At 37.9% G+C, this 22722-nt stretch overlaps 1 protein-coding gene across 2 annotated transcripts in view; it reads right to left on the reverse strand.

Moving 5' to 3' along the window:
* Positions 1 to 22722, reverse strand: part of ASPM (assembly factor for spindle microtubules) — a 29388-nt gene that overhangs the window by 2116 nt on the left and 4550 nt on the right. Inside the window, exons 4-29 of one of the 2 annotated variants that reach the window (XM_086842805.1) lie at positions 21665 to 21766; positions 20783 to 20929; positions 19910 to 20155; positions 19688 to 19755; positions 18998 to 19139; positions 18790 to 18920; positions 18356 to 18531; positions 18110 to 18255; positions 17949 to 18034; positions 16427 to 16642; positions 15379 to 15589; positions 15149 to 15294; positions 14918 to 15046; positions 13884 to 14078; positions 8347 to 12972; positions 7226 to 7375; positions 6768 to 6934; positions 5795 to 5954; positions 5089 to 5298; positions 4529 to 4678; positions 3079 to 3270; positions 2455 to 2647; positions 1820 to 1974; positions 1091 to 1267; positions 679 to 851; positions 493 to 601 (exon numbers count right to left, since the gene is read on the reverse strand). In XM_086842805.1, coding sequence (XP_086698931.1) covers positions 496 to 601; positions 679 to 851; positions 1091 to 1267; positions 1820 to 1974; positions 2455 to 2647; positions 3079 to 3270; positions 4529 to 4678; positions 5089 to 5298; positions 5795 to 5954; positions 6768 to 6934; positions 7226 to 7375; positions 8347 to 12972; positions 13884 to 14078; positions 14918 to 15046; positions 15149 to 15294; positions 15379 to 15589; positions 16427 to 16642; positions 17949 to 18034; positions 18110 to 18255; positions 18356 to 18531; positions 18790 to 18920; positions 18998 to 19139; positions 19688 to 19755; positions 19910 to 20155; positions 20783 to 20929; positions 21665 to 21766 — 8600 coding nt within the window. In that variant the 3' untranslated portion in view covers positions 493 to 495. Of the gene's footprint in view, positions 1 to 264; positions 602 to 678; positions 852 to 1090; positions 1268 to 1819; positions 1975 to 2454; positions 2648 to 3078; positions 3271 to 4528; positions 4679 to 5088; positions 5299 to 5794; positions 5955 to 6767; positions 6935 to 7225; positions 7376 to 8346; positions 12973 to 13883; positions 14079 to 14917; positions 15047 to 15148; positions 15295 to 15378; positions 15590 to 16426; positions 16643 to 17948; positions 18035 to 18109; positions 18256 to 18355; positions 18532 to 18789; positions 18921 to 18997; positions 19140 to 19687; positions 19756 to 19909; positions 20156 to 20782; positions 20930 to 21664; positions 21767 to 22722 lie in introns of those variants that run through there. The other variant, XM_086842804.1, reaches the window with a different exon arrangement.

Genomic DNA, 22722 nt, shown 5'->3' on the forward strand with positions numbered 1-22722 from the left:
TTGCATTGTTTACAAAATAGAGAAATTACATTTTCTTTTCTTGCTGCCACACGTGATCCCTCATTAAAGTAGACTCAAGCTCCCCAAAACCAGCCAGTTTCAAAATCCACAGCCCAAGCCTCCCTTTCTACCTCTTTAGATCAGACATTACTGTCCCCTACAAACAGAATTTTAATAGAATTCTACAATATCTAATCAGAGTGAAGAATCCCATGCTATTTGTAATATTCACAGTTGTGTGATAACAATATATTACCAGTGAAATTTCCAGTAAAAGCCAGGGAATAGATTTTATTGTACAATTGCTTTTGACAGTAGTACAAAAAAGGGTTTCAAAACTGTATGCAATATGAAAAGTTACCAAAAAATGTTAACACCAACCTAAAAAAACATTTTCAAGGGTAGTTTAACACTTATTTGCTTTTTTCAAAATCATTTATCCATTTACTACATACATACTGTACAAATACATCTTTCCTATACATCATTTACATTTCAGAAGCAGGCAATGCCAAGTGTGTCCATCACCATCACAATTGCTTGCAGAGGATCCACGACTTCTTGCATGTTATCTCTTCTCAAGACCCAGTCTGGTTTAATCCTGTGAAAAGATTAGTAGCTTGGATTAAAAGATTTCAATGTCACAGCAGAATAAAGGACTAATTTTTAAGCACTTACCTTGAAACTGTTTTTATTCTTAGAGGAGTAACTGGAACAGAGCAGCTCCCACCTAAGGCAGTGCTTGTTTTCTGCTTCATAAGTGTTCTCTCTGCATCCATCCTGTGTTTCCGAGCTGTGAGTTTAAACAGGCTCTGGATGCAAGAAACAGTTCTTGGCATGCCTCGGATTTCCTGAGGAAAGGTGAAAACAGCACACAGTCAATACTGCAAGTTCAAAAGCAGCTTAAATCAAGAAACTATGAGTGTGTTCACCATCTTGGAAATGTGTTTTTTTTAAACCAATGTTTAGTCAAAATTAATATTACAGCCGTAACGGGTATGGGAGAGAAAAAAAATTTACAAACACTACTAAAACATGCAAGAAAAGTATGTTAAATTAAATGATTAAACCCAAAACATTGAGGTCTTACCAAAGCTCTTTTTGAGTCCTTTGAGAGGATGGCCAGCAAACAACAGGTCTTTGTGAAAATGCTTCCTCCCTTCTCTGAAACTTTGTCCCCAGCTTTGCCTCTGTACATTTGCAGTAGGTCTAGTAAAGTATCTATAGAATTTTCAGCTTCATAAACTGCTTGAGTAGTTCTTTCATACTGTTAAACATGAAAGAAGAAAGAAAGTTTCCTGATAGATGGATCTTTAAAATATCCTTAGTTTACAGGATACTACTTAGAGGTTAAAGGAAAAAGCAAAGCTCATATTCTCCCCTAGAATAAATTTGTAACTGAACCGGTATCCAAGCAATACAAATTTCTTCTGTATTTACACAATCATAACAGACTATTAAAAGGTGCCTTTTGTGCTTCCTCCCTTGTTTAGAAACCTAGAGACTCTGATTTTACATTTAAAATAAAGGAACTAATTAGAAAAATTTCAAAGAAATTTAAAAATACTCGTGGTACCTTGCAATGCCTTGAGGCCATGAAATAATTTTTTCACAAAAACCTCCATATAACTATTACAAGGTACATAAATAACTGGTTTCAAAATAACAGTGAAAAATCAGAACCTATTTTTATTCAAAACTACTACTTTCGTTGTTCCAGATTTATTCAGAAATTTTGTGGATAAACAAGTACTGCTTGTGGAGTAGCAGCAGTAGTAGCCTACTGCTTATAAACCTGCAAAAGAAAATATTAAGTTACCTTTGAAACATTGAGTAGAACCTGAACTGAGTATTTGATCACATCCATGCATGGAACACTACGGTTGCAGTTTCGAATCAGAACAAAAATACTGAAGATTGCTCTGCTCTGGGCCATATTCTCACAACACAGTGGGGACAATCTGGTAGCCACCTCTAAAACAATCAAAGAAAACAAATAGAGAAAAGTCTGAAGTTCTAGCAAAATAATTGTAAACCAGAATTTTCTCAATTTTTAATTAAAAGTGAAAAGTAAAAACTGCAATTATTAAGTGTTTCTAAAGCAATAGTTTTAATATTCCAGACTAAAAATTAAGTAGATGATCCATAAAATGATCCATAGAGAACATATACTGATAGTAAAAATGGTAATAAACTTATGTTAGGTATAGCACTACTAGAGCTGATGGGAAATTAAAGCAATCATACAGGATTACCTATCTCTACATAACCATTCAAATATTGTTCTTAAATAAATAATCTAATTTTAGTCTGGAAAACCCTCCATTATACCCTCCAACACTCACATTTTATGGTCATCTGGAAAGCCTAAATATTATGAACTCTCCTCAGCTGAAAAAATCCAGTTTTTATCATTCTGAAAATCCATCAGTTATAATAAAACAAAATACTGACCAAGATGCTTCAGCGCTGCAAGAATGTAGGAGAGATGTTTGTATTTTAGAAGGTGGTCAATTGCAATTGCAGTTCTGTTGCCCAGTTTGTTTTCTTCTCTGCTCTTTTCTTTGGCCTTTTCTAAACTGCGCCTTAAAGCTCTGGTTTTTGCTGTGTCAGTCATTTTTCTCCAAGAATACCCCCTCCACAATGCCTACAGAAAAGGAATTCCACAAAGAGAAAAAGTTGTAAAGAAGAGACAAGACAACAGAACTTCCATCTCCATTCCAAATCAGTTTTACACAAGTCTGACAAAGTATTGAATGACCTTGGGTATTCAATTTTAAGTCATTAACACTCAGTGTTTATCTTTCAAATTCTGGACTTTCAAGACAAAAGGCAAAAAAAGTCCATGCATACTCAGTCCACACACACTCCCAGCCTAAGTCATCTCAACCATTATCTGCTTAGTTTTCCTTCATGGTCTGTTTGCCTTTGGCTTTCGTGGCTAAATCAAAGCTGACTTGGCTTCCATTTTCACTGATAAAGTCATCAACCAAAGCAAAGATCCTTTCTCTCCCCAAAAACCCATGAGAAAAAAAAACAGATAATAAACAAACCCAACCTCTTACATGAGGTGTTTACCTGAAATTTAATTATTCCCACTGCAAATTTCCTCCTGCGCCTGCAGGCAAGGAATCTCCTCACATTTCTCTGGATTATGGTTGCTGCCTCATTCCTGTGATTCAGCCAGCTTCGAACCACACGTTGTAACCGAAGGAGTCTTTGATAATTTCTTAAAAATCTCTTCCGTTGCATTTTTGCACGGAACCATCTCTGTTGAAAATGAAAGTACCTTTCTGTTTATTTAAAACTTTTCCCCTAAATTCCCTTTTCCCACTCTAAATGAGCACTGATAAAAACAGTGTTTTAACACAAGCTGACAGATACAGGCACTATAAACATCACCAGTCACAAATAACCTCTATGACTCTGATTGGCCTTGCATAGCTGAAATGCAAGACTGCAGAATAAAATCTTAACTAGGAGCCACTATGGAAGCATTCTGAGGAGAGAAGGGTAGAGAAGGAAGGGTAGAGAAGGGGATAGATAGAATGGTTTTCAGTTAGATGGGACCTACAATGATGATCCAGACCAACTGTCTGACCACTTCAGGGCTGACAAAAAGACATAATATGTAACTCTCCCAGTTTATACTTGCACACAGCATTACTATGTCATAAGAGTTCTCTTTCTCTTGGCTGGCTTTTAAGGAGAACCACCACTCCACTTTTCTCACTTCCCAGCTCTGTTTCTTCCCTTCTATAAACAAAGAAAGGAGACGGTACTGTGTACCAAATCAGAGCAAAAAAACCCTTTTCCATCCATTCTCTCTTTCCCTAAAGGGAAAATCTAACTTATGGGGAGAAATAACAGATTTTATACATGGAGAATTAGTAGGGCAAAGTTTGCCATGATATCCCTGACCAAAGAACAGCTATTTCAAAGCTCCCATTTTAGCCTTTCCATTTATCCAGTGCTGGCCTCCCATACTGAAACTAATGGTCAGTTTGGAGACCTGAAAATAATTATTACAATTTGGCAGTACTGCAAAAAAGACCTGATTTTGATCTTGTTTTTAGATAAGTAAAACCTGGTTTTATTACAATGCTGCAACCTAAGCGGGCTCTAATACCACTGGCAGATCAGAAGCATCCAACCAAATAAATCAGTATCCCAAGGGATTGTTCATGTAAGGAGATGTTCTACATTTCACAAACCTTACAGGTTGGTGTCTGATCTTTCCTACCTCCAGTAGGAGAGAAAGAGATAGGCTAAGACAGCACTCAGATTTATTTAGCAAGCTTGAGGGTCTGAAAAAAACAAATTGTCCTATCCATCCTCAACTTTAAAATACTTTATAGCCTCCAGAGCTTGCTTCGCCATGCATAAGCAGCATTATTTAGTAAATCATAGTCTCCATTATTTAGCCTTATATTCACATGTGAAGGAACTACACTGTCTTAGTGCTACAGCTTAGCTCATAGAAAACAAGTTAGACTTATACAAATCATTCAGCCTTAATCAGAACAACCTGTATTATAAGAACAGATGAGATCTGGGTCTGTCCAAGTTTTAAGGTGAGGTGAATCCTGTAGGCCCTTTGAATTTTAATTGCAGAGATATGATGATATGCAGCTGCTGTAAAATAAAGAAGTCTCTTCTTTTGTTTCTGATCTGAAATCTGTAGAGAGAAAACAAAACAGGGAACATCATTAATTTTCATACTCTGAGGTAGCTGGACGTCCACACAAAGAACATAGTCCACAGCAACATACTATTAGATACTGACAATCACCTCAGAACTAAAGTAAGCTACCGCTCTGCAATACCAGATCTCTAATCTAAATGGTAACACAGAGAAGTGATTGTAAGTAACATCATCAATACATAGCAGAGAACAATTTCATTGCAAGCCTATGTGTGAAGAGTTATTAGTTAATTCTGACCCGCCCAATACTCAAAGCAACCAACAAGAATTTGATTTTAACACCAAGAAATCAAGTTTTCCTCTCCTTGACAGTCAGAATTAATGGAAAAACAGCTCTAGAGGTACATTACATCCAAAGCAGTTTTAATTTGAATTATACCAACCTTTCTCCTGACTAAATAACCCCGAATAAATGCTTGCAGTTTAGTGACAGCTCTTCTAGTCTTATTGTATTTCATAAATTGAAGCCTGCCTTCCCGCCAAGCCCGCAGATGTTTTTGGATAACTACAGCAGCAGCTTTTTGTTGAACAAATTTCCTTCTTGCCTTGAAACCTCTATATGCATTTTGGATCAGACATGCAGCCTGATGCTTCTGGAAAAGATATTAAAGAATGCATTGATAATTAAACTTCTGTTCATTCGTGTCAGGATCAATATACATTTATTTTTATTTCTACGGGTTTTTTTCCATCATAGGAACAAAAATGGAATGAGAAATACAAGTAAACTCATATAATAGCAGTTTATATAAAATTCACTTTCACAATTTGGAAGGTCTTTTCACTTACCTAAATGGGGTCAAAATATGGGCTTAATGTTTTAGAAGCAATAAAGCCAGCAGAAAATTTGGCATTTTATTTTGGTATCAGTATATAGAGGGGTAATTCAACAATCAGAACTGTTCAAAATCAATAATCAACCCTGTTGCTTAAAGCAAAAAGCGGTATTTCTTATTTTGAGGATTGAACAATCTTTGCTCTGGTTACACCTTTTCTATGTTTCTGCACACATTTATGACAAAAATCACAAAAATATATTGAAAACTTTTAAAATAACCATGACACATCAGAGTGCAAGTGAAAACATACCTCTCTTAGAAGTCTCCTGGCCCTGTACTGCCTGTATGCCAACTGAATCTTAACTGCAGCACTCCTGGTTGCCAGAAATTGCTGCTGAAGCATTTGTGCAGTGCGGGTCGCTCTCCAGACCCTTTGGATGGTAAGGGCACAGGACTTCATTTTCAAAAACCTAACATGGAAATTGCATTTTTAAGTAAAAAAACAGTGATGGTTTATGAAATCATTAAGATAGATATCGGAAAAGCAGAGTTGTTCTCAACCAGATCTTGGAACACGAATTTGGGAATAACCAGCAACATTGGCAGAAAGACTGATTTTAAACAGAAGATACTTTCTGGTTTCCCATAGCAGGTATTTCCCTAACTTCCTGCCAAAGGAGGCTGGGGAGGGACACAGCAGCTTGAAAGGTATTGGACAGACTGACATACAACAGGTCCATAAAAGGATAATAAAAGGAATAGGCAGGTATGTTTAAAAAGCTGGGATGCTGAGGAAGGACCTTGTATCACTGAACAGCATCCCCTACTGCTACTGGCATGGGACAGTTCAGAATGAGATGACCTACCAGGCTGATCTCATAGCAAAATAAACATAAATCAGTTTAACTGTTCCATTGTGGATTAAGATGAAATAGTTTTTTAACCTACAAGCTGTATGCTGGAATTTTAACAATATCCTGAACATTTTTCTTGCAAAAAAGAGGAAAAAAAGATCAAGGCCTACTCTTTCTAGAGCCCCAATAAACATAATTTAAACTTGTGAAGGAGCTTCCACTCTAGGAAAACAATTAAATGTAATGAAAATCCTCTGCAAAAGAATAACCCCGCCTGCACCCATAGGGTTATGCTCACACATGTTATAAGGATGCTGCAGGGGCAGAGCCTGAGAACCTGCAGAGCTCTAAACAGTGCAGTGCAGCACTAAATAATTACACAATAAAAGCTCTGAGAAGTGGAATGATGTGTCTCAGATTCGGTATTACCGAGTCCGCAGCTGTTTGGCTCTGAAGTGACTCTGGATAACAAGGGTAGCTCTGAGCACAGACGCGTACTCCTTTCGTGCCTTGTGGCCTCGGAACCAGGCTTGGATGACTCGTGCTGCTCTCATTTTGCTAACCCACTGCCTGGCTTTATAACCTCTGTATGCTGCCTATTAGACAAATAAAAATAAAAATAAATCAGAACTGTTAATGGAATGAACAAAATTAAAAAGAAAAATATCATATCAACAGGAACAATTCTTAGGATTCCTATCTCTAAAATACTACAAATACAAATTTCTCATAACTAGATGTTTTCAAAAAGCAAGTGAAATATATCCAGGGAAATACCACAAATGCAACTCTTTAATATTAGTCTGCAAAAATAACTATATTGTGAAGAATCAAATACAAGAGATAAAAAAACCCAAACACTCAATTAAAAACTCTTTTATGATTACCTGAATTGTAATGGCAGCTTTTTTCATTTGATGGAATCTGTGCTGATCAATATTTCGCATCCGATGGGCTCTGTAGTGCTGCTGTATTAACACAGCAGATGACTTCCACAGAAGATATTTCTGTCTCTGAATAAATCCATGGAAAGAGGCCTTCAAAGAAAAAGACAAACTTGGATTATTTCACTACTTGCATCACATCAGCTGGGAATGTTTGCATATTTCTATGTACAGCTGTACTCACTGGCTTATTATAAAAATGGCAATAGAAATAAATATCTCTCCAATGCCAAAATTGATTCTTTTTTCTACCTTTTAAGGAAAGTAACCATCCTTATATTGTTCAGGATATACAAGTTAAACACTCATAGAATAACTAAGCAGCTACCAATCTCCCCAAAACATGGAGGTAAGGAAAGCATATCTGCTTTCAATCAGTTAAGTATAGCTTGTGGTCTCCAACAAGAGAGTAAAACCAAACTAAGAAATTCTTGTAGAATCCTAGAATGGTTTGGGTTGGAAGGGACTTTTAAAGATGGTCTAGCTCCAACCCACCAAACATTGGCAGGGATATCCATTAGATCAGGCTTCTCAGGGCCACAAATTTTTATGAGAGACAATTTATTTCCCTTTCTTCCTTGATTTGGGGGAATTTCCCTTCTTAAATTCCTCTTTAAAATTTTAGTTAGGCACTTCAATTAGTCTAGGGCCAATTAGTAAACCTAGGAGGACTAACATGATTGATTTACTCACACTTTTCTAAACATGAGTCCTTAAAAATGTAGCAATCATTTTTTTTGCCATTTATGTCACTTTATACCCAGTATACCCACTTTATACCAGTGCCCTCTCATACAGTAATACATCAAGACAGCTTTCATTCATTTTCCCATCAAAGAAAACCCTCATCAACACACTAGTATTTAGAAGTGAAATTCAGTTGTCCTAAAGAACCTTATTTCTGTGTACTGTGGTAGTGAGCTTTATACATCTGCCCTGTAATACACTTCAGAAACTGATTCTCCTTTAGCTTTAAACTGTAGTTTTCAAGAACAGTAAGTCTTTAAAACCAATAATATGAACAACAAAACACTCAAATCCCCGTACTATTAATTCAGAAGTACCTGAATTTTAATTGTGCTTTCTTTCATTTTGTGAAACCTCTTCCTTTCAATGTATCCTCTGACTGTGGCCTGCACAAGGATAATGTTCCTCCGGGTTTGTAAGTAAGTCATTCTCTGGTGCTTCACAGTCAGGTGGGATCGGTAGTGCCACTGCAGGACAACTGCTGCTCTTTTATAGTTCATATACTGTGATTTACATTTATGCATTAAGTAATAGGATTGCAATGTAACAGCTGCTGCTCTGAGTTGGATGTATTTTCTACGCTGCAGAGCCATCTGAAGAAAAGACTGAATCTTTCTTGCGGCTCGTAGTTGCCTTGCTGTTTTTCTTGCTTTCATAGCTCGGAAGGCAGACTGAATAACGACTATTGCTCGTCTTTGAGCCAAGTATTCTGCCCTCTGTGAACGAGCCCTGAGACACCGTCTGTACCACCTCTGAACAGCAACTGCTGAGCTCCGGATCAGTGTATAGCGAGTCTGTGCTCTTTGGCGTCGGTACATGGACTGGATCATTACTGCTGCTGATTTCTGTGCAAGAAAGTATCTCCTCTCCACGCACATTCGTAAGAATGATTGAATGCGCCGTGCAGCAGCATGGGCTTTATATAACTCCCTGGCTTTCCTAGCACGAAAAGCAGCTTGAAGGCAAACGACAGCCTTTCTTATATCTGCATAATTTCTCATGGCAGCTTCTCTTGCCATTTTGGCTCTGAACCTCTGCTGTGTAACTGTGGCAGCCCAGCACAGCTGTTTGTAACACCTACGTTGTACATACATGCGATAGTTGGACTGTATTACAACTGCTGAAACATGCAGGAGTTTCAGTTCCTGCCGTGCCTTCATTCCTCTGTATGCTGCTTGAATAACAAGAACAGAATTCTTCATTGTCAGATACTTCTTGCGTTGGTTCTTTCCTTTCAAATAGGATCGAGAATAGTTCTGTATAACCACAGCTGCAATTCTCATATTGTGATAGGCCCTTCTATCCCTGAGCATTCTGTAGGCTGCCTGTATTGTGCTGGCAGCTGAATGCATGTGCTTGAGACTCCTCCTCACCCTGACACCTCTGTACACAGCCTGGATGCGAATAGCTGCTCTGCAGAGACAGTGATATTCCAAAGCATGCTGCTTTGCCAGAGCCAAAGCTCGGTACCGTCTCTGAAAGACAAGAGTAGCTGCTTTAAGAGAGAGATATCTCTGACGCTCTCTGAAGGCTTTAAAGTTTTTCTGAACCACAGTTGCAGCATGGTGCATTTCCTGCCATTGTTTTCTTGCTCGCATGTGTCGAAAAGCCCTCTGGATGCAAGCTGCTGCTTTCTTTAATGAAGTGTAATGCTCTACAGCAATTTTCCTGAGCCTGTGGGCTCTGTACCTCCTCTGTATTAGCAGGGCTGCCCACTGAACTCTTCTGTAATGACAGTACTGCCTATACATTCGGTAGTTTCTCTGTATTGTAAGTGCTGCCTCACATTGTCTCTTCAGGAAGCATCTTGTTTTCATTCCTCTGTAGACAGCTTGAAGAACTAAAACAGAATTGTACAGTTTTAAGTACTTTTCCCTCTCACGCTTCCCTTCCCTGTAAGCTCGATAACGTTGCTGTATGATTACTGAAGCAAGCCTGAGTGTTTGATAAGAATTGTAAATTTTACGCATTCTTAACATTGCTTGAATAACTGTAGCAGCTTGATGCATTTGCTGCATTTTTTTCCTTACCACAAATCCTCTATAAGCAGACTGTATGATAACAGCACCATTAAGGAGAGAGAGATATTTTTGACGCTGAATATTTGCTAGCTTTGTTGCTCTGTATTTTCTCTGAATTACAACAGCAGCTGACTTAATGGAAAGAAAACGTTTTCTTTCAAGGAAAGTTCTAAACTTTCTTTGAATAATCACAGCCGATTCATTCATGGTTCTGATGAGTCTTCTTGTTTTCATACCACGGAATGCAGCCTGGAGGCGTAGTACAACATTTTTCAAAATCATGTAGTTGTGAACTTGTGCATCTCTCTCCTTACAAGCACGGAACCACTGCTGAATCTGCCTTGTTGCTAGCAACAACTTTCTAAAATCCCTCTGTTGTCTGTACATCCGATAATAGGACTGGATTATTGCTGCTGACTGGTGCATAGTTTTTAAGTCTTGTCGGACTTTCATGCCTCTGCAAGCAGCCTGGAGGATAATAACAGACTTTTTCAGTTCCAAGTACTTTTTGCATTGTACTTTACCTAAACGAAATGCTCTGTATTGCCTTTGAATTCGTATTGCTGCCATTCTCATTGACCGATATTTTATGCTCATGCAATACATCTTAAACATGGCTTGGATGCAAACAGCTGCTTGGTGCATATGCTGAACCTGTCGCCTCACTCTTACACCTCTGTAAATCGCCTGCACTTGGACTGTGACTCTTTTTAAAGACAAATACCTCTGCCTTTGACATTTAGCATGAACAACTGCACGATAACGCCTTTGAATGACTATAGCTGCAGATCTAAGTCTTTCGTATTCCTTCTTGACCAGGTAAGATTTGAAGGCAGCTTGTATAGTTGTAGCAGCTTTGTTCAGTTTGTTCAGTTGTCTCCTCACAGTCATCCCACGGTAAGCAGACTGCAAGGCTAACACAGCTGCCTTGGTTTTTAGATAAACTGCCCGTTCGGATTTTTTCATACAGTAGGCTCTGTAGTATTTCTGAATCACCAAAGTGGCTTGTCTTAGTTTCTTGTATTTTACTTGATTTATGTGCATTCTGTAATAGGACTGAATAATCATTGCAAGATGATGCTTCTTCTGATACCTTTTTCTCACAGCTTTTCCCCTCCATAATGCCTGAAGACACACTGCAGCATTTTGCAGCTGAACATATTCTTGCCTTTGTCTCTGGCCTAGAACTTTGGCTCTGTAATGCCTTTGGATGGTTAGCACAGCATGCTTCACAAGCCTGAACTTCTTCACAGCCCTGAATTTTCTGAAGGTAGACTGTATTCTAGTAGCAGCAACATGCTGCCTTTGAATCTGCTTTCGCACCTTCCAGCCACGAAAAGCTGCTTGTAAAGAAAGCACTGCTGCTCTTGTCATTAAGAAGTTCAGTCTTTGCCTCTTACCACCCTTACAATTTCTGTACCACCTCTGAATCACAATGGAGGCCTGAACCATTGCCTTGTCTTTCACTCGTGCAGCATGAGCTCTAAAAGCAGTCTGGATTTTAATAGCAGCTCTGCATTCAAGTTTGAGCTTTTTGCGTGTTTTATAACCCCTGTAGGCTGCCTGTAAGCACACAGCTGCTTTTCTGACTTGCAAGAACTCCTGCCTGTGACACCGGGTCTTTCTGCAGGCACGATAACGTTGTTGAATGACAATGGCAGCACTACAGATGTTCAAGTACTCTTGCCGGCCCTTTTTCATTCTGTAGCAGGCCTGAAGTAATACTGCAGCCTCCCTCCACCTTTGTATTTGTTTCCTGACAAGATAGCCTCTAACTAGAGCCTGAATTCTTATGCAACCTCTCTTCAATTTCCTATAATCTTCTTTAAATTGAAGAGCACGTCTCTGAGAGCGGTATCTTCGCTGGACGTAAACTGTTGCTTCCCTCAGTGCACAGTAATGCTTACGGACTTGCCTCATCTTTGCAAAAGCTTGAATCTTCACTGTGGCATCTCTCAAGTTTTTAAATCTCTTCCGGGCAACATAAGCACGGAAACTGGACTGAACTTTGATCACAGATCTCAGGATATGAGCCTGTCTCCTGGCTTGCATCCCTCTGTAGGCAGACTGGAGAACAATGGCAGCCCGGCGTACCTTTTGGAAAGCAGCAGTTGCCTTTTTAGCGGCCAGGTGTGTCTTATACTGGGTTTGAATTACAGAAGCAGCATTTTTAATCTTTTTGTATCTTTTTACCTGTTGGTATTTTCTCACGTGTGATTGCAATGTAGTAACAGATTTTTTTAACTGCAGGAATTTTTGTCTCTCTTGTTTCATTCTCCATAGTGACTGAATAACACGCACTGCTTTTGCTTGTCTGTACAGCTCTCGTGCTTTCATGCGTCTAAAAGCAGCTTGGATTACTATCACTGCTGCACGCTTTTGCAAATAAGACTCTCTCTCAGCTTTTCCCAATTTATAAGCTCTGTAATACTGCTGAATTGTCACTATTTTTGCCCTGTGCTCCTGGTAAACACGTCTGGCCAGCTGACCCCTGTACCAAGCCTGAATCTTGATAATGATTTGCTTAACATGTAGATACTTCTTCAGGTCTCTATGCATCCTGTACCAAGACTGTATGACAATGGCAGCCCTCCTTCTCTTAGCCAATTTTGAAGATTGCCATTTTTGGAAATAACTCTGAATCACCAAAGCTGCTTTAATTTTCTGTTGAATTTTGTATTTTCTCCATCTTCTGAATGCAGACTGAATAGTAATTGCTGAAGACTTTAGGATTCTGTATCTTTGCTGATGTATTTTTGCCAACTTGGTTGCTCGCAGATGTCTCTGAATTTTAACAGTAGCCCAAACAAGTTGTTTATATGAAGCAACAGACTTCACCATCCTTATCCTTGCTTGTACAAAAATAACAGAGTGTCTTAGCTGTAAGTATCTTTTCCTTGCAGAGTATCTCCTCCAATAAGCCTGCAGGTACAAAAAAAAAAATAAAATAGTATTTTTTTCATACTATGTTGAGTTAAGCATGAATGAGGCCTGACATCTTTGGACTTAGTAAGATTTCTTATTCCTACACTTATCCGAACCACAAAGCATTCTGAGTTGGAAGGGACCCAAAAGGATCAAGTCTTACACTTGACTGAATGGCCCATACCAGGATCAAAACCATGACTTTGGTATTATTGACACCATGCTCTAACCAACTGAGCTCATTTCTGGGTCTTAATCCCTAGGAAGTCAAATCCAGAAATCTGTTAAAAAAAAAAAAATTTAAAAAGCTAAATGTTTTTTAAGCATTTTAAATTCTGGGAAAATTTGCCCTGGCAATAGCAGATTCCCTTTCACAATATCTGATAAAGCAGCAATTCTTTAATATCCATTCTAAAAAGTCTTAGGAGTGCAATATTTATCTTTGGGTAATGGTGGTGAAAGTATCTTGAGAAACTGAATTAACTGCCTAAACTACCATTGCCATGTCTGCCACTCTCAAAGTGCTCACTGCAGGTAACCTAATGCTAGAAGAGTAATTTTAATTTTTTTTCAAAGCTTAAGTAATGTTCAGCTGCAAAGAAGAAAACCAACACAATCTCATCAGTCCTTATATTAACTGTTTAAAGGCTCCACGTTTTAATGATGGTATTCCAAAATATTCACCAAGAAGGAATAATTGTTAATTTAATAGCATACTACCCTCTTTCCCTGGAAAGAAAAACTTACTAAACTTCTCAAAAGCAGAGGTGGGGGAAAATAATAAAAAAGTAATACATTTCTTCAAAGCATTAACTGCTGCAAGCAGCACAAATGGTCCTTAACAAGGCGTTTTCTTAGAGGTTTCAAGGTGTTTCCCTGCTGTATAGTCTTGCTTTAGATTGTATTACCTGAATGACTGTGGCAGATTTATTTCTGGCTTCCTCCAGTTTTGCCTTTTCCAGATTGAAGAGAGTCCTCCTGGTCAAGTATCCTCTCCAGTGCTTCTGGATGAAAATGGCTGCATTCTCTTTTCTCAGGATATGTCGGCGAGCCAAGAAATTCATTGCAGATTTTTGAATTATCCGAGCAGCTCTGTCTCTTTCCTACAAAGAATAAATTTCCACTGAACATTAGCTATGGAATTTTCACTCAAATTTTTGATTTGAATAACCACCTACAGCAATTTTAAGATTAATTAATAAGAATAATGCCTGCAATGTTTAAAGGATTTTGAGTCTTTCCCCCCACCAGCATCTTTACTACTAGTTATTTCAAAAGAGTTATAAAGAGAATGTTTTGTCATCATCGTTAAGGTTGTATAGATTCTATACAGTAAAGAAACTGGAGATGAAAAAGCCTAAGTAGAACCTCTGTCCTTTTTCTACACCGGAGATTCTCAGAATATTTCACTTGAACACTGTTCCATATGTAACATCAGTATGTAAGTCAGCAAGACACAGTGGTGGCATTTAACAGCCTTAAGGTGTCATAGTTTTAAAACCTTCACTAAATCTGGCATAACTACCAGAAAATCAAGATACAGAAATTGGTGAAGCTTAGTTGCTTAACAAAAATAGTAAGTACATGCAGAAGTTTAACTACTCATCTCGCCTTACAGTCATTAAGGAATAGGATTAATTACTCCTTTAGATTTAAGGATGCAGTGCAACTATTTTATATTTGAAATATTGTGAGAAGAGTTTAAGGGGTGACACATAAAAAAGAGCAGTAGCCTCTAAATACCTGTAATTACTTCAGAAGTCTAAAAGAAAAGTGGAGTTTAGTAGATTACACCACCAAGAAGGCCACATATTTTGATGATAGAAATGGTACTCAATTTAAATGCCAATATTAGTCCAACAAACCTGTATTTTCTATTGCATTTGTATTCCCTTTTTTTCCTTAATGTAGAAGCTATGAATATTGCACAAGCAAAGAGTACCTGAGAGAGTTTCAGTTGCCTTTTCAGCCTGTAGTTCCTCCAAGCAGCCTGAATTAATCGTGCAGCTCGAGTTTCTTGGCGAAGATCAAGAAGCCGTGAACACAGAAATGACAAGTAGGTGATAACAACCTACAGAAACACAGAATACAGCAGGGTAAGGGCTGTACAAAAGAGCAGGACATATTCACATGAGGGCAGAACATGTTTATATCAACTCTAAAGGCATTTTACCTTCTCATCAGGAATTGTATTTGACATGTCTGTGTGATGAATCATTGCTGGTATCCCACCTAGGTCAGCAACTGCAGCATTGATCAGCTGGAAGTTTTGCTTTTCATTGTCCAAGAGTTCCTTGTATAGGACTGAGGGAGTTACAGCTTTGTAAAGGCAAAATATTAGTCAAGTGAAATTGTGCAAAGAAATAGATTTTAACATAAACTTCTGTACATCAAATAACTCACTTTGATCAGACATTTCTTCTACAACATTTAGAGAAGTGTCAGACTCAGATGAGGATGAAGAGTTTAGTCCCACTGTAACAGTTCTTGAACATTCTACAGTTTGAGTTGTTCGTTGGCACACAGCTTCCAAAGGCATGTAGCAGGGGTGATAGTGATGAATCAAATGACATAATACTCTGCCATCTGAGAAACACACTGTGAAGTTTTCCACCTGTTAAATAAAATAAAATACAAATTCCTTAAATTCTAGTCAATTGGTATAAACTAGATATAGAATTTCTTCTCTTGTACCTTTAAATGTGACCAAGTACAAAATATTTTTTAACAAAAAAAAAAATTAGGTAGCTAGTACTTCCTTTGAGCATTTACTGTACAGTGACATACAGCTGTGAAAGCCCAGAAACAAAAGAGGTGTTGAGTCATTATACAGTCAATCTATAAGGGAAACATTTATGAAGCAATCTTTCTACAGGATCCCAAATAAACTTCTATATGTACCTTTACACTAGGTTTTCAACACAGAAATAAGTTCTGAATTTGCATCAGTCCTAAGAGCTCGGTTTTATCCTTCAGAAAGACTAGCAGCCACTACTGTATTCTGACCACCGTCAGGTATCTGATGAGGGCTTCCCTTCTTGGAATGAGCAAACATATCCCTTCTAAACCAGCATCTCTCAGGAGATGAACTGACCTTATCCAAACAACTAGCTTAATTCTCATGGAAATTCTATGCACAAATACAAATGAAAGCTTAGTAAAAATCCACAATTTCCATTCCAGCAAAAAATGCTGTTTTTAAAAAGCATTTTTATGCACAAGACTAAAATGGAAGAGAAAATTTTTTTCTCAGATTTGTTTAAAAAGAGAGGTGCAGCTAAACTCACAGAGCAATGATTATTTCAAATCAGATTTAACGAAGTCCAAAAGAATATTTACAAATAATTACAACTGGCTTCTACTACATATTCAATGGTTTGAAGAACTCTGCTCTGTAAAGAATTACAACGGCATAGGGCGTACTTGTGGAAGCGTACACAAAACTATTTACCTTGATATTGTAAAATCTACAAACAGCATTAACCCATGCCATCAGCAGCTTCACATTTTCACTGTAAGTCTGAGATGAGAAGTTACTACTGTCTTCCTGTACTCTAAAATAATTTGGAAAAGTCTTGACAGCACCCAATAGTGCTTTTCTCTTGTGTGTGCTCTTCAAAAACTCAATTTCTTCTTTTAAATGTTCCACATTCAGAAAAACATCGACCTGTTAGGAAGAAAAAAAAAATGGACATGTCAACAGTCTGACATGTCCTGCATTACTGCTGCTGGATGCAGAGCTTTAGACATGGCATTTTGAAGAGAATCTCCAATCACTTCTTAGCAGTACCTGCCACACAACCAGTAGTAGACAATCTGGACTTGCCAGCAGTGATGGCAGAAAAAAAACCCTAAAGCTAACCTTCCCACTGTTGTGTGTAAAAGACTTACTGCATTAGTTAATAGCTGGGAGAGATAGGGAAGTTCCCTGTGTAATTTCAATGTGCTGTGCATTGAGGAAACAATTAGAGTCCTGTCTGCAGTTCACTGAGCCCATGTACCAAACCTCCTCTTTTGAGGGATTCCAAAAGGACTTGAGCTGGTTGGAGAACAAGCAGCGAATCCACAGGGCTTGGATAAAGCCACTACTCACTCAAGTTATTTCTCCAATCAAAAGCAATGCAACTGTGACACATGCATCAGAAGAACTAACTGAAGGAAGTTAACTACATAATAGTGTAACAGTATTTAAGAAAGAAAATAATTACCCTTGATTTTTATTATATTGTCCTATCTTAGCGATAGTTCTGTGGCTGAAGTCTTTAATATTCTTGCTTTATATATACTTAATTGCACTTACATTCCTGACTACTTAGTGGTGAAATTCCACCTCAACTTTTACCTTATTCTGCCTTTCATACATTATGTTCCTTCCAACTGGATTTGTCAGTTGGACACTTATTTTTAAAATATCCTCTGACTAAAGTTAGCTATTAAAACAGTCTTAAGAAAACTATTTTTACTTCCTCTACTAACTTTTGTAATGTCATTGCAGTTAGAAATCTTCATTCTTATTTCAAGAATGTTTCACTGATGGTTTCAGATAAAAGGATGAAAAAGTAGAAGAGATAAAGCTTCAGACTACTCTATAATTGTCTCATCAGTGTAACCTCCAAATGTCCTTTTCAGTTACTAAGAGTCTACCTGCAGTTTGAGATCAACATTATTTTACTTTTAAGTATCAATTCTGCTACTATTCAGCATAAATTCAGATGTTTGTTTTTTTTGCAAAAACTTGAATGAATGTGTAAGAAAAAGCACAGTTAAAACACTATCCAGGCTGTATTGTTGGGAACAATTAGCAGTTTAGTAAAGTTTACATGGAACTTTGAATCTACAAAGCAAATCATTTCAGTCTAAAATTTGATCAGTAAAGGCTTTCACAAACATCAAATATTCCTGCAAGAGTTGTCTTTTCATTATTACTCTTTGAAACTAGCAAATTCCAAACAAAATAAGCAATTGGATAGTACCTGGAAGGCAAAGACGATTTTCCACAGCAGTGCCAATGTTCGTTCCCTGTGTCTATCCACAATGTCCCTGGAGTCAATTGAAGCACCTATCAAATAAAAGGGATTAAAATGTGCAGTAGTTATCTGATGCACTTAGAATAAACCTGGTTTCTTGGCCTTACCAGTTTCATCTTTCAAGTGCACTCCTCGCTCTTTAAGGACATTGAGAACAATATCAACATTATGTATCTTCTGTAGCCGACTTACTGCAGGAACTCTCAGCTGTTTTGAAAGACTCCAGTTTTTGGTCAGAAGCTCCACTGTTCTCCTAACAAAGGTAATTGCATGATTTAATGTGTCTGATGAGTTCACAGAAAGTATTATATAAAAGAAAATAAATATTTCAATAGAATTCTGTGTCAACGCACACAAGACGGATGCCACATTGTAAGTCCACAGCCAGGTTTGTAACAGCAAAATCAAATTCATCAAGTGGAGTTTGAATATGACTGACAGGTAGTCCTAAGAAACACAGATGGCGGGAAAGGTCACCTTCACCACTCAGGAAGTCCCGGGAAAATGCAAGCAAAAGGTCTTTGCTAGCCTAAGATTCAAAAAAAAACAAAACAAAAAAAAACCCTTAACACTACAATATTTGTGAATCAGAATACAATTTTTCCCCCTTTGTACCTCCCAAATTGCATTTCATATTTCCTTATCTAGTTCTTAAAATTACTTATTTTTTAAAATTATTTTTAGCAAGTCACACACAGCTTTAACTCTTGTCAGATTAAAAACAATAAAAAAATTTTACACTGAGTCTTAGGATAATACTGGAGGGAGATATCAAATCACATCTCACCTTGAACTCTGCATCCTTACAAAAGAGGCAGGGGTCATGGTCAATCATTCTGGACTGTTTGGCACAATCCAGAAAGCAAACCAACAGCAGTAACTTTTTCAGTGTGAACTTTGACAAAGCTTCTTCATGACCTAAAATGATATAAATCAGTAAGTGATAGTTTAAAAATCAAGTGCTACAAATAAAGTATTTTGGAAGTAGTTGTTACCTTCCCGATAAAGGTGGGGCACGACAGGATGTCTGTATTCAGCTGCAATGTCAGGGTTCCACAGCAAGCGATTAAGGATAAATATTGCTAAACCCATAACATCACTATTACTCTCCAAAGCTATCAGTTCTCCATAAATTGTCTAATATGAAAGAAGGGAGAAAAAGCAGAATTAACTATTAAAAGCTACCTTAAATACCATGTGATTTTTTTTGAACCATATATATTATTGAATTTCTAAAATAACAAATGGCAATTGATTTCTAAATATCCAACAGTTTTCAATTGAGTCCCTGAAAGGTAAAGACAAAGGAAATTTCAGAAGATCTAATCTCATTTCAAAACATGTACGATCATCTATGTCTGAGAAATCAATCAGGAACTTCCTTTAGACAATGATATTCTTCTCCAGTTTAGTAAAATGAAACAGCTAGTGAAACACTTTTGTGTTATTGGTCATGGAATTAACTTCCACTGTACTTGATTAAATATTTTCCTTCTCAATAAGGTAATCACTGCTTTAAAGCAAGTATGTTGTAACAATTTAAAATACATGCATTATGCTATAACTAAATTGAACTTACCTGAATTAGTATGACAGAAAGTAAAAAGAAACCCAAAACAACCTCTACTAAAAAAATGCTATGTGTCATTTAAACTTAGTCTACAGACTATAGACAGCCCACTTACCTCCAGACCGATACGCAGCCATAATGGGTTGTAAGATAAAAGCCAATTAAGGACTTTCTGCCTTTCTCCTGCAAGAGAGCATCTTTTAATATTACATCCAGCAAACATTTCATATTAATGCAAAAATTTCTATTAACCAGTTTTAGATTAAACAAACTCAGTGTGTGAATAACCCTTTTTCTCCTTATAAGAGGAGAGAATTCCAGGTTTCAGTCCTCTTACCTATGTCTTTCCAGAGATGCCTGTCCCTGCGGACGAGCAGGCGCCTGCTTTCGATCTCCACCTCAAGTTTCTGGATGGCTTTGACCATGGTTTCGGAGGTGAACAGGCGGCAGGCCTTGCGCCGCAGCCTATTCAGCTTACGGCGAGCTGTGTATGCTTTTAGAGATGCCTCATCTTTCGTGGGTGCCTTAGGAAGGCTCATTTTGTGATGGTTCTCTTCCCCCAAGATAAGAGCAGTTGCATTTACTGTTTAAACATGCAGAAAAAGCACATATTTACATCTCAAATATTTTTTTTACATTTATTTCTCATTATTCCTCATTTATTTTTTCCCTTCTTTAAGCTGACATTTTGTTATTTTTATTCTGACTGATGATTTATCCTTCAGAAAACTTGTCAGCTGTTGCACTATACATATGTTGTCAAGTACAAGAATAGCAGTCAACTATTAAATATAAGAACACTTATTTCATAAGTGAGCAGTGCTAGGAATTCAGTTTCAAGATTAATGGTTCCATCCTCGGATTTTTCAAATGAAGCTAAAGATAGAGCAAAAAGTAGGTTATCCTTTTAGTAAAGTGCCAGCTATATTTTCCAGCAGGTGGGGATTCCCCTCTTGCCACCTAGTGCGGAGTGCCACGACCACGTATTCCAGTGCATTCTTGTTGCAGACCACCCTCCTCATGCAGAGGTGTGGTGTGCTGTGCTTGCAATGAGCTACTGAGCCATCCACACTTACCAGAAGGTAGAAAACATGACAACGTGACCCTAAAAAGGTTTAGTGTTAAATGAGTACTACTACTCATTAGTGTTAATAAAGTATATTATATAAAGCCTAAGAAAATGAGAAGACAAAATTATTGTAACTCTTACCTTGTGAGGTATTTGTTTTTACATTGAAGTCATCTGGGGTAAGTACAAAATTTAACCACCAGGTGAAACCTCGTTGCTGCTTCTCTTTCCACCGTTCATCATAGAACATGTTTTTAGCAGCAAAAGGCATTGGGTGCCTAGGGATGACTTAAAAACAAAAACAAAACAACAAAAAACTTATCTTTGCAGTTCTTGAAATGTTTGATAACCAATATACATTTCACTGTGGAAAGGACTGATGTTTTAATTTAGCTCCATTTAGCACCGTAACTGAAAATAGCAGACTGTTAAAATCTTCAGTGACTGGCAGGGACTAGTAAATAAATTTCAGCCACAAAACATGGCTTGAGTTGTTACAGCCCTAGAACTAAGACAAGATACCCAGGCCATTTGCAATGGGGCAAGCCCAAACTGAACTGGAAGAACCAGGAAGAACCATTTCATAGATGCATTTTTCTGATCAGATCAACTCAGTACTCTTAACTGCAAAATTTCTATCTTGTTGGGAAGAAACTTTCTCTTCTGAGGTATTCTGGTGTTGCCTTAAAATGTTATCAGATATGGAAGATAACTGATATGGTATTTAACTAATAGCCATCAGTAAGTTGGGAGCAGAACTGTAATTTTAAACTTACAGGCCAATTTGAAAAAAAAGTAACATTTACTTTTAGCTGATCATATGCTGCAATCAATTTTCTTATAAGTAGACAAAACAGATCACAACAGATTACATATAGTTTTCTGCTAGATTGAATTGATTCATTTCAGGTACTATCTTCTACTTCCTGTCAGCTCTAACCTGTTAGGTCTTACCTGACACCAGCAATACACCAGTTGTAACATATTGTTCAGTATTTTACCAAACACCATGAATCTGCCTACCTGTTTTCAGTGGTTTCACAAATGTCAGCTGTGACTGGGCCAATCCAGGGACAGATTTAGTAATTCTCTTGGTAGGTTTAGATGCCTTCTGAAGTGAAGAACCTACAAGCATTAACACACAAATATCAACAGCAAATACATCAGTGAAAGTTAATGTATTAAAGTGCATATCATTTTAAAGTACAGAACTAGAGTAATTCCCCATGAACCATTCAAAAGATATCAATGATTTAAAAAGGGGAGGAAGGAAGATGTCTGGATGCAGGGAACTACAGACTAGTGAGCCCCACTTTTGTGCCTGGGAATATCATGGAACAGGTCCTCATGAAAAGGATGTTAAAGCACATGTAAGACAAGGAGGTGATTCAAGACAGTGAGCATGGATTTATCAAGGGCAAATTGTCCCTGACCTGTCTGGTGGCATTCTGTAGCAGAGTGGCTGACACAGTCCACAAGGGGAACTGACTGATGTCATCTACCTTGAGTTCTGTAAAGCCTTCCACACAGACCCACATGGCACTTCCATCTCCACATTGGAGAGATATGGATTTGGAGGGTGTACCATTGGGAGGATATGGAATTGCAGCCAAAGACTTGTGGTCCATGGCTGTGTGCCCAAGTGAAGGCTGGTGATGAGGGGTGTCCCTCAGGGATCTGTCTTGAGACTGGTGCTCTTTAATACTTTATCAATTACAGTGACAGAGATCGAGCACACCCTTGGCATGTCTGCAGGTGACACAAAGCTGAGCTGTGCACGTGACACAACAAACTGGGAGAAGAACTCAGAGAGAGCAGCCCTGCAGAGGAGGACTTAGGGATTCTGGTGTATGAAAAGCTGGACACGAGCCAACAATGTGCACTCAGAGCCAAGGCCAACTGAATCCTGAGCTGCATCAAAAGAGGGGTGGCCAGAGGTCAAGGGAGGGGATTGTTACCCTCTATTCTGCCCTTGTCCAGCCCCTCTAGATTTATCCTAATGGATTAACAGAAATAACCTGGTAGATAACACTTTTTCCTGCTGCATATCAATTCTTTCAATTTCAAAATACGTTGTTTTT

The sequence above is a fragment of the Cyanistes caeruleus genome, chromosome 9, assembly GCF_971803275.1.
Source record: "Cyanistes caeruleus chromosome 9, bCyaCae1.hap1.1, whole genome shotgun sequence".
Taxonomy (NCBI): domain Eukaryota; kingdom Metazoa; phylum Chordata; class Aves; order Passeriformes; family Paridae; genus Cyanistes; species Cyanistes caeruleus.